The 11,712-nt window shown below is 63.8% G+C and overlaps 1 protein-coding gene across 8 annotated transcripts in view; it reads right to left on the bottom strand.

Annotated features, from left to right (window-relative positions):
• The window catches only part of TPM3 (tropomyosin 3), a 31,164-nt gene extending 27,305 nt beyond the window's left edge, over positions 1-3,859 (bottom strand). For all 8 annotated transcript variants that reach the window (XM_024207437.3, XM_024207439.3, XM_024207435.3 and 5 more), the window contains exons 1-2: positions 3,647-3,859; positions 2,115-2,240 (exon numbers count right to left, since the gene is read on the bottom strand). In XM_024207437.3, coding sequence (XP_024063205.1) covers positions 2,115-2,240; positions 3,647-3,760 — 240 coding nt within the window. In that variant the 5' untranslated portion in view covers positions 3,761-3,859. The remainder of the gene's footprint in view (positions 1-2,114; positions 2,241-3,646) is intronic.
• Between the last annotated feature and the right edge of the window lie 7,853 nt (positions 3,860-11,712).

Raw genomic sequence — 11,712 nt, forward strand, 5'->3', positions numbered from 1 at the left:
CTGCACACCCTCTCACACCTGTGCACACTGCACACCCACTCATGCCGTGTGCACACCTTGCACGCTGCACACCCTCTCACACCCTGTGCACACCCACTCACTCCGTGTGCACACCATGTGCGCCGCACACCCACCATCACGTTGGCACGGCAGAGTCTCTTCAAAGGGGATTTTCCTGCTGGTGAGAGGTGCCCTGGCAGAGGCCCTTTATCCACAGGAGAAGGGCACCCTGGGCACAGAGTGAGCTTCCCCACACCCGGGCTCCCACCTTCACGTCTCAGCCCTGCCACCTCTAGCGGTGAGAGGGGAGTTCAGGCTCCGAGCCCCATCCAATCCTTGGCCTCTGCTGAGACCTACAAGAAGGCGGCCGGCAACTGCAGGGTGCACCCCTGTCTGCTAGGACCTGGACTGAGACTAGGGGCCCCTGAATGACCAGCCGCCCCCAGCATACTGGGCTGGATCCGGACTGGTGACCTGGAGGTGACGCTAACCCTAATCCGAACTCAGACCGGAGTCCGCTTTCTCTCTCGCGCACAGAGGGATGGAGGCTAGGGCGGGATGCTGATCAGCCCTGGCCACGCTTTCTCCGTTCTCCGGTGATGATTTGTGCTCGAGGGCTGGGGATAAGCACCCTTATTCCTAGAGCCAGACAGCCCAGCCTCCGGGCAGGAGCAAATCCCGGGCAGGGTGTCATCTCTGTGCCGTCAGCCTTCCCTGCCATCTGTCGCCTCTCTGATTATCACCGTCAAGTGCTTTAATTGAACAGAGACCAGCGGAGAGAGACGCGCACACACACACACACACACACACACACACACCCCATTCACTGCTGCTCCTGCCCCTTCTCTGTCTCGGGTGGCTGAGGCCTGGCCTGCCCTGGGGTTTGCTCCTGTTCCAGCCCTGGTACAGCTGCGTGGGCACAGATCCCTGGTGTAGACAGGATGAAACCCCTTTAGAGCAAGATCTGCACCGGGGCAGGTTAGGCTGGTTTCCCGGAGGTGGAAACAGCAGCTGTGCTTGTCGGCCCCAGCAGCTGGATCATGGCCGAAGCTCCCAGTGCAGGCAAGGCCTTTAATGCGGGAGGGTGACTAATTCCTCTCGCTCCACCCCGGGGGGGGGGGGGGGGGGGGCAGTACAGAGGCCATGAGTAAAATCCCATCTGCATGAACAAAGCAGCCCAAAGCAGCATCCTGCTCCCCATGGGCATGCCAGGCCCTGGAGGGGCAGCGCTGGGCTAGCTCATCTCATGTGTCAGCCTGAAACCCAAGCTCTGCTTGAATAGACAGGTATGTGGGCAGCCTATTAATACCGCCTGCGTAAGCCCGGCGCTCGCATGCCGCTGACGCACTGACCCAGTGACAGGTTTCTGTCAGGCCCATTGTGGGGGCAGCACCTGGCTCCTGCCTGGGGAAATCCTTGGATGGCATCAAGCTACCGTAGCAGTTCTTATGCGCCCCCCCCGCCACCCCAGCCTTCAGCATGTTATGGGGAAGGGAGACGCAGCCAGCGTGTCCCTGTGCCTACCAGAACCGCCCCTCGGCAGCTGGGTGTTAGATAGAGAAGCCCCGAGGCTGCTCTAAGTTATGCTAGGGACCAAGGTGGTCCCAGGCAGCCCCAGGACTGGGGGAGCATACAGCTGGAGTAATGCCACCTTTGCCCCCTTCACTTCAGCCCTGTGATGAGCACAGCTCAGCCCGCTGGGAGGCTCCGGCCCAGTGACCCCAGTGGTGTAAGAGAGACGGATCTGACCTCTGGTGCCCAGCCCTGGGGCTCCCTCTCGCCCCAGAGAGCTGCTTGCTGAGGCAGGGGCTCCAGGCACCGCTTTGGTTGATGCTGGTTAGTTTCTTCTCTATAGAAACAGGAACAGAAGGTCAAACCGGATGGCCGGACAGAGCCCAAGCCTGGGCTGTGGGAGGTGTGGTTTGCTCTTGATGGCAGCAGCTCTGCTGCCTGAGGAGTTCAAGTTAGAGCAGCTGCGGGGGACAGAGAGGGAGTGTGTGTGTGACCTGTTCCCGGGTGTGACTGTGTATGTGTTCTGTGTGTCACTGTGCGCGTGTGCATCATTGTGCGTGTGCTCCCAGGCAGGTGGTGGGGCCTGGCGCTGCCATACGTACGTCTGCTGCCTTCTTCTCAGCCAGCTCCAGCTTCTCCTGGGCATCTTTCAGGGCCTCTGAGTATTTGTCCAGCTCGTCCTCCGTCCCCTTCAGCTTCTTCTGCATGGCCGCCAGCTCATCCTCCAGCTACCAACGGCAAGAGGCGTCATGTGACAGCTGGCACCTGGGAGCGGCTGCCCACCCAGCCACCCCACCCGTGCCCTCTGGGACGCTGAGCACCCCACCTTGCCCAGTCTATGCCCAGTGCTGGCCTTAGGCACAAGCAGACACTGCCCCCCATCTCCTCCCCCGTGATCCAGATCTGCAGTTCGTGAGCAGTGGAGCCAGTGGGGGTGGGGGTCGGTTGCACACGGGCACGAAGGGCCTGACTCTCAGCTCACTGAGGCCAGTGGGGTCCATTGACCTGGGTGCAGTCCCTCCTGGTGTGTAGCAGGGCAAGCGAGGGGAGAATCGGGCCCCAAATGGAAAGTTTCTTCTGCCCGGTGAGTGGGGAGCTGCACGGGGCCGACCTGTGCTGCTGGCGGCCCCGGTTTAATGGCTCCTGCAGAGCTGCCCTCCTGAGTCGTCTCCCTGGTGCGCTGCGGCAGGATGTCAGAGCCCAGGTTCTGCTAAATCCCAAACGCACCTCCCATCCCTCCCGCTGTGACTCTGGACTCCACAGCTGAGCTGCTGCTGCATCGCTTCCCGGGGAAAGGCCGGGCTCAGCTGGGCGGTGTGTGAAAGGCCTAGAGGACTGGAGCAGGCTTCAGCACTGGGCACACGATTGGTGTTCGTGTGACCCACAATCTATGGGGATGGGTTTGTGAGTGTGGTATTTACGGGGCACACAATCCATGGAGTGGGTGTGTTCAGGACACACAATCTGTGTGTATGTATGCTGTATATTGGGCACGGAAGCTGGTGGTGGTACACACACCATGTACCACATTCTTCCCTCAGGTACGTTCCGACTGCCCCCCTGGACTCCAGCACCGTGCGTGGCAGTGCATGTACCTGTGAGCCCCAGTGCATCTGGCTGCGAGCTGGCATGTGGGTGTTTGCCTGGCTGACTGGCTGTGTCGTAGGTATGGATGAGTGTGTCTGGACCAGCGTCTGCATGTGCCCAGGCGTCCGGGAGGTGACGGGCATTCCCAGTTTGTGGACCTGTCCCCTCCCGGGTCTGCTGCACCCCCTGGGGCTCGCGGCAGCGCCACTTGTACCCACAGACTCGACTCCTGCATGTCTGTGCCCAGGGCTGGAGGAGCCGAGGGCAGGTCCCCTGAGGGACGCCGACACGCAGCCGTCCTCCTGCTCTGGAGATACGGGACGAGCCCCATCCCAGGTGAAGCAATAGGAGCCTCCCCAGCGTTGGAGTGAGTCTCCCCAAGGGGGAGCCGCTGGGCTCCTGGGGGCAGCTGCCTTTCCCTGGGGTAAGTGCCGCTCTCCGCCATGAGGGGGGCCAGAGGCTGCTAGGTCTCTGGCCGGGGCAGGAGTCTGCCCCCAACCCCGGGGAGAGGGCTGGGTTAGGGACAGCGCCTGCCTCTCTTTCCCACCTGTTTGCTCCTCTCCTCCGCCTGCTTCTGCTCAGCCTCCGCCTGCTCAGCCCGGTCCAAGGCGTTCTCCTTGTCCAGTTTCAGCATCTGCATCTTCTTCTTTATGGCCTCCATCTTCACCTGCGGGGCTGGGGCACCTCTGGCTGGCGGGGACTAGCAGCAAGGTGGGGATGAGTCGGGCTGGGGCTGCCGAGTGCCTGGCCCCCTCCCCGGCCGAGGGTTTTATCAATACGCCCCTGACAGCTGGCTCGGGGCCTTTGCCTTTCTTGGGCTGAGCCGCCTCCTCTCGCTCCCGAAATGTCTGTCCACAGGGTCCCATTGTCTCAGCGCCCGCCTGGGGAGCGCGGGGGTGGGGGGATGCCTGCTCAGTGACTTCATGGACAGGGCCATATTTGGGCCCCCGTGGGACAGCTGGGAGATGGTTATAAAAAGCACAGGCAGCTCTGTGGGCTGGGGGTGATGGGGGGAGATCCCCTGCTCTTCCGAGAGTCACAGATCCCAAGGCCAGAGGCTAGCCCAGGCCAGACACCTGCCCCCGCCCCAACTCCTAGGGCAAATCTTCGGAAAACAGCCAATCTGGAGTCCAAACGCGGCCAGGATGGAGAATCCCTCCCCCCCCCCCCCCCCCCGGCCTTGGGACATTGTTCCGGGGGTAACGCCCTTCGCTGACGCTGTCCGACATTGGGTCCAGCCTTCGTGTGTCCAGGGTCAACTGCCAGCCCTGGGACTGTGTCAGACCTTTGGCAGCTAGACTGAAGGGCCCATTATCACTGATCTGTTCCCTGTATTGGTACTTGGTGCTGGGCGGGCTCATGCTCCCCTCCCTAGAGAGAGCCGCTGGGTGAACACGGACCCGTCTGGCCCTCTCGACAGGCAGCAGAGCCTATGGGTCTGAACAGAGGACTGGGAAGGGAGGCTAGTGGTTAGAGCAGGGGGGGCTGGGAGCCAGGACACCTGGGTTCTATTCCCAGCTCTGGATTGGAGTCTAATGGTTAGAGGAGGGAGGGAGGGAGGGAGCCAGGACTCCTGGGTTCTGTTCCTGAACAAGTGTCTCATTCTGTGGCCTTAGGTGAGTCCCTTCCCCTCTCTGAGCCTGACCCTGGCCGGCTTTCAAGGGGATTCTCTCATTGCCAGATAAAGCCCTTTGCAGATGGACGGCACCATGGGGCCCTCTCATGCGCCCTAGTGCACCTCACTCACCCCACTATTCCCGTCCCACTGGGGGGAGCCAGCCACTCCACAAGCTTTATAGAGGGATGGGGCAAAGGGGCCCGGTCCTGCTCCTTTCAGCACCAGTGGGGAAGTTCCCGGGGGCCTGCAGGGGAAAAGGGCAGGGAACCTCATAGTGAAGTCTGCAGCTGGCGAGACTCGCTGCCCACAGGTTCTCCCTGGTTCTGCGGGCAGCACAGCTCCCACACGGAGCCCCCACGGGGCCTGAGCCAAAGCCTGCGGGAACGACTCCGGCTGACCTGAGCGGGCTTCGGCTGAGTCCCAGGAGCAGGTGCCCCTCCGCACGGCCCTGCCCGCTCAGGCCTGACATTAGCACTAGCCCCTGGGCATGGCCGAGGTGTTGACCTCCCCAAGATCAAAGCAGGGGGAACAACAACGGCATGAAAGCAACCCCACTGAGAGAGCTGGGCTTAGCCGCAGCGCCGGGCTCCCTAATTACTATGGAATTGTCTGGCACCGGGGTGCGTGTGTGTGTGTGTGTGTGTGTTTGACCGACTGGGAAGCAGCTCCCGTGGCCTCCGCATGATGGGGAGAGAGGGGGCTGGACCCACTCATGGCACCTGCCCCGGGGCACAGGTGTGGCCTGCAGCTGCTGCCAGGGCCCAGGGGGGGGCAGCCCGTGAGACAGGTGTGCAGGGCGCTGCAAGGGCCTGGAGATGCTCTACGGGGGCACAGGAATGGCACCCCTAGGCTGACCGTCTGAGCCACTGGGGGCTCCGTGCCCTGCAGGCTGATGGGCAGGAACGGGTGTCCAGGGACGCTGCCCACAGTCTGCCAGGCCCCACCTCCCATCAGGCGGTGTGCTGGCCTTGGGGGGCAGAGGGCAGCCTGTGCCCTGAGCAGGAAAACGCCCTCTCTCGGTCGTGCTGCTCCTGCTGCACTTTGCTGCCCGCCCGCCCGTTCGTTCTGCACCACACCATGCCCCTGGGGGGCGGATAGGGGCAGGGATGTCTGAGACCCGGGGTCAGTGAGGAACCTCAGCCCCTGTGTTTTATCCACATTCCTGGAGGATTTGCAGTGTCCCAATCCCAGGCCAAGCCCCTGGCTGTACCCCACCCCCAGGCCTCGGCCCAAAGCACCTTCCTCTGTTCATGAACAGCTGGGAAACCTCAGAGAGAAAAGAATGGGGGCGTGGCAGAGTCTGTGTGGGTGTCAGATGGGGAGGGGACTCCGGGGGGCTGGGAGGGAAGAGGCTCGATGGGGAGGGGTGGGGTAACGAGGTCTGTATTAGGGTTACATAGGAGAGGGCTCTCTCAGGCAGGCCTGGGAGCAGGGGGTCTCTGCTGGGGACGGATGGGCAAGGTCTGCCTCGGGCTGGGGTCAGACGGGGCGCACGCTCTCCCTGGGAGCTTGTCCCAGTGCTGCCGCGGAGATGCCCCTCTCAAGTGGGTCTGGAGGCTGGGGCAGGCAGATGCTGCGGGAGACAGGAGTAAATCCAGGGGCTGGCTCTACCCAGCTCAGGAAAGAGAAACTGGGAATGTCTCAGGCTGCAGCGCAGCCGGGCGCTTAGTGGGAGCCCCGGAGCCTGGCCCAGACCCACCCAATGCGTGGCACAGAGGTGTCTGATGGGGCGGCGTGGCGGGGGAGCCACTCTGCTCTCCGTGGGGGCCTGTGCTGGGCAGACAGGTCTGATGGCTTTAGGGGGGTGGTGCCAGGAGCTGGGGGCAAGGGCTCTGCCTAGACAAAATCTCTGCTGCTGCCCCGCATTACTGCTCTGGGCTCTTCAGGGGGCCCTGACCCCCATGCCTGAGGGTGGATTCCCCAGTGACGGGCGTGAGCTGGGAGCTGAGCTTCCGAAAAGCTGCCCCTTGCACGGCCGGATCCCCGACGCCTGAGCAGAGCCAGGCCAGGCCCTGCCCACAGAGGACCAGAAACGTGGCCTCCGTCCGCAGAGCCACAGGCAGCATCACCAGTGTGTGTGTGCGGGACACGGCCTGGCACCCCGGCCCAGGCTTGGGGGAGCTGGGGATGGGGCAGGCAAGGGGAGCGGCCCGCACAGAGCATCCCCGGCTCCCAGGCCCTTTGTTTCTGCAGCGCGCTGCCTCGGAGCTTGAAATAAACCTCAGGCGCCTCGGAGAACAATCCCCACAGCGAGGGCGGCGGGCGCGGGGCCATGTTTATTCAAGGCCGAGTTCATTCCATTCCTGAAACCGAAAACTGACAGCTGGTGCGTGTGTGACACCGCTGCCATCCCAACCATCCGCCCAGGAGATTCCAGCCGCCCGGCCAGGAGGTGGGAAGGGGCCTGGGCCCGGCCCGAGGCCCCGGCCTGGGCCCTGGGTGCCATGGACGACAGGTGCCTGAGGGAGCCAGGTAACCCAACCCCATCTTGGCAGCAGGGCCAGGAGAGACGGTGCTTTGTCTGTGCGCGGGGATGGGGGCTCAGCTCAGCCCACTGGACTCAAGGGATGGGGGCATCAGTTCTATTGGCCCTGGGGGGTATGAGCCCCAGGGTCAGCGCTGCTCCCTGCCCCATAGCCGGGCAGCACGGTACTGGTGCCCATGGAGAGGGCCCATGTCTGGCCAGAAAGGCCTGAGGCCTGCAACTAACAGGTGTCTTGTCTCCTTGGGTAAAGTCCTGGCTGTGCATGGCCCCCTCAGCCCCCCCGGTGCTGGGATCTCAGCCCTCCTGTTTGCTTTGGCCCAGGCAGGCGGGACGCCTCTGCTCCACATTTGGTGCCACGGAGGGAAACAATCGCCATTGATGGGGAGAGGATCTTAAACAGCTTTATTGCAGCAAGGGGGGGAGGCAGCTGTAAGGGGGGACGGGAACGACAGGAGGGGGAAGGGCGGATCCGATCTGAGGGGAGCTGCCCCCCACCCCGTGCCGGTGTCGCGGATGGTCCCAGGAGCAGGGCTTGCTGGGAGGCCAAGCCAGGCGGGCGGAGAGAGCCGACGGCGTCTGCCCCAGGGCGGTGCTGAGCGGCCCTGGCGCCGGAAGAATATGTTTGATATTTAGTTGGTTTTCCAATAAAACAACCTAATATCAAACATATCAGCCAGCGGCAGGGGCAGGGGCGGGGTCCGGCCCGGCGCGCTGTGGAAATAAAGAGGGAGACCGTGAGGGTTAACAGCCCCCCCTCGCCCCCACCCCGGCTGAGTCTGGGGCCTGCTCCCCCGTCTCCGTCCCGGCTCAGTGTAGAACCGGGCGGGGAGAACGGGCCCCGTCCCCCCTCACTGTGCCCCCTCTGCCGGGCTCCTTCCCAGCCCCCTCCCTCACTGTGCGGTCCCTCGGGTGGGCTGGCTCCTTCCCTCGTGGGAGGGGAGCAGAGTTCAGTGAGGTGAGGGGGAGTCAGGACTCCTGGCTCTTGTTCCATTCGTGGGCAAGTCCCTTCCCCACCCTATGCCTCAGTTTCCCCTTCTGTACCATGGGGCTAAGGGTCCTGACCCCCTCACTGAGGGGCTGTGTGGCCTCGTTCGTTGCTGTTTGTACAGTACCTTGAGAGCCCCGTGGGGAGGGGGCTACAGAAGGGCAGGTGGTCCCTGGGCCGCCTCTGGGGAGCCACGTGCCCCATGAGCACCCCCCACTCAGCCCCCTGCCCCAATGCACTGGGCTCCTGGGGAATGATTCCTAGCCAGAGCCTGTGTCCTGCCCCCTGCGGGTCAAAGCCATCCCCGGTGGAGCTGGCAGCCACCGAGTCACTGGTCAGGGAACCTGGCCATGGGTGTGGTCATTAGAATTGGGAGTGCTGCATGCTCTGATACAGACCCCCCCCCCCATGCCCATATCCCCCCCCATGATCTCCCTGTCCTCCCACATCCCACAAGTCCCCCTAAATTCCCCCATGACCCTCCCAAGTCCCCACATGATCCCTACATCCCCCATGACCCTCCCACCCACCCCCATCCCTCCCATGCCCTCCCACACCCCCACGATCTCCACACACACTCTCAACACATTCCCCCCACGCACACTCCTTCCCCCTACACCAGCAGGATCTAGGCCAGCAGGACCCTCTGCCCTCCATCTCTCTGCAGCCACTTGTCACGGAGTGTGGGGGAGTCCGGGCCCTGCACCCCCACTTCCTGCGATTCACCGGGACGTTCAGCCAGCCAGTAAAACGGAAGGTTTATTAGACGACAGGAACACAGTCCCAAGCAGGGCTTGTAGGTACAACCAGGATCCCTTAGTCAGATCCCTCTGGGGGGCAGGGAGCTTAGACCCCAGCCTTGGGGTTCCCTTAGTTTTCCCAGACCGCTCCAAACTAACCCCCCTCCAGCCGTCTCCCCCAGCCTTCCCCCGGATCCTCCAGCCTTTGTCCAGCTTCCCAGGCAAAGGTGTCACCTGGCCCCACCCTCTCCCGGCTCAGGTTACAGGCTCAGGTATCTCCCTCAAGTGAAGTCACCCCCTGCTCTCCCATCCCCCATGCAGACAGTCCCAGTAAAACTCCCCTGCGACATCCCCAGGTCAGTCCTCCACACTCCCTGCTCCATCACACCACTCAGCTGCTGGTGCCCAAAGCTCCAGGAGAGGAGAGGGGTTCCTGAGGCCTGGCCAACGGGGGACTGAACCTCCAGCCAGCCGGCAGGGTCCTTTTCTTGTGTCCATTCCGGTTCCCCTATGCACACACATGCCCCAGGCGTGCCCCCACACCCTTGCGCCGCCTGTAGCTGCTCCCCTGGCCAACGTGGCTGCAACCACCCACCCTGGGGCTGAGTCCGGCTCTAGATGTTTTGGATGGGAGGGAGACGCAGTGTGAGCAGCTGTCCCTGGGGGACGGACCCAGGGGCACCCAGCCTGTGAGATCAGTGTCCCTGCCACCCGCCAGGGGTTGGCGTTACAGACGGGAGCGCATTTCACCCCTAGCGCCAGGCAGGAGCATGAGCCCCGTTGTCCTGATGGGGAAACTGAAGCACAGACTGGGGAAGAGACAGTAGGTCAGAGAACCCAGCGTCCTCACTCCAGCCCTGCTCCCCGCCCATCCTCCCAGCAGCCGGCCCTGCTTCCCGGGGGTGTCGGGGCTACGGAAGACTAACCCCCGACCCCCCGTTCTGTGGCTCTGACCAGTCTGTCTCCAGCTGCCCACTTGTGCCATGGGGACGAGGACGCAGCCCAGACCCACCACCCAGGCGAGGGAGCCCCACGGCTGGCTGCACAGTGCAGCACACGGCTCGCTCCTGATCACGGTAGTGACCAGTTCACTGGACGCTTGCGGGGGGTGGGAGGGGGGGAGGCTGGACTTGGGGTCCTAGATTCACCTGCTCTGTCTGCAGGGGTCTGTTCTCGGAAAGCCCAGCTCTGCTGGGGGTGGGGGTGGGGGGATGCTGGATGGAAGCGCAAGGCCCCCCCTTCACAAAAGCCTCTCCCAGGTGGTGCTGTTGACAGCAGGGTCTCCCCCAGGTTCTGACTACACCTTGTCTCCCCCCCCCCACGCCCCCCAGACCAGGGATAGCACCTGCACCCCGGTCCTGGCTAGGGAGGGGTCTGGGAAATGCCTCTCTGCACCGGGGCACAGAGCAGATCAGGAGGGTCATGTATCTGGAGGAGTCTGGTGGGCTCAGCCTGGAGTGCTAATGCCTGGAGGAGCCCAGAGGCTATGGTGATGGGCACAGGACGGGACGCATGGACAGGCAGGTCTGAGAGCCTGCCTGGGGACCTGTGGGAGTGGCCGTGTCCTGTGGATGGAGAGAGGGTGTCCAGGGCTAGATCTCTGTGACCCTCAGCAGCTAGAGGTGCGGCCTTGCCCCCGCTATTCAGCCAGGGCAGGGCAGGTGGGACGGTGGTTGCCGTCAGACACCCCCGCTTTGCTGCACCGAACTCCCCCATCACAGAGAGGAGCCAGGGATTGGGGCCAAGGCAGGAGCGCTAGCCCCTGGAGAGCAGCCGAAGCAGCGCGAGCTGAGCCGGGGGCCCGTCCTCCAGCGCCAACGAGAAGGGCAGCTTGCCCCACGCCTGTGACCAGCCACAACCACCCCTGGCCTGCTGCGGGTGGCAGGAGGGTTCCCGAGGCTCCGTGCCCCTCACTGCACTGCCCTTCTCGTCCCGAGAAACGAGGGTGAGTGCTGGAGCCGGGGCCTTACCTGAGCCGGGCGTGCTGGCCGGGCGCTCCCCGTGTGGCTCTGGGTCGGGCTGCACGCGCGGCTCCGGTTTATAAACGCACTCGGCTGCGTCCCGTGGGGGGAATCGCACACTCGAGTGGCCGGACCACGCACACGTGTCCTCGTTCCCAGTAATTACCACCCATCAATCCCCACCCCCCCGCCTTCCGAGTTAAATTATCCCCCGATCAATGCGGTTCGATCCGCCCGCGCTGCTGCCAGCTGCCCCCGAGCCACGAGCCGCAGTTGCTAGCCCGCACCCCGTCGATAACAGGAGCTGTTTCCAAAGAACTCCCCCCCCCGTCCCCCATCACCCCAGCCCCGCTCCCCGGCCCTGGGCCGGCACCGTCGAGACGCCTGAGCATGTGGGGGCAGAGGTGTGAAATCCACAGGGGTGAAGCCAGGTGGGGCACGACCCCCTCCCCGCACAGGGCTGAATCCTGCTGTCCTGGTGCAGAGAGCTCCCCGCCCTGCGTCTCCAGCCCCAGCAGGGTGAACTGCCCTGCCCCAGCAATCGGTGGCTAAGGCACCCGGCCGGCCTGCGATGGCAGCACCAAACTCACCCTGCCCGGGAATGTCGGGCCCCAGGCTCCTTCCCCTTGCACTGCCCAGCAGGCAGCGAGCTAGTGCAGGGGGCAGCAAGCTCCAGTGAGGGGCACTCACGCACACAGCAGCCAAACCAGATAGCCGGCCTAGCCCCCCCCCGGGTGTGACCCCCTCCCCACTATTGACCCCTGTGCAAAGCTCACCCCCTGGGCGCCTGTCACACCCGCATGGCAGGGCTGCTGGAGGGGCAG

The sequence above is a fragment of the Terrapene carolina genome, unplaced genomic scaffold, assembly GCF_002925995.2.
Source record: "Terrapene carolina triunguis isolate 2854851 unplaced genomic scaffold, T_m_triunguis-2.0 Scaffold397, whole genome shotgun sequence".
Taxonomy (NCBI): domain Eukaryota; kingdom Metazoa; phylum Chordata; order Testudines; family Emydidae; genus Terrapene; species Terrapene triunguis.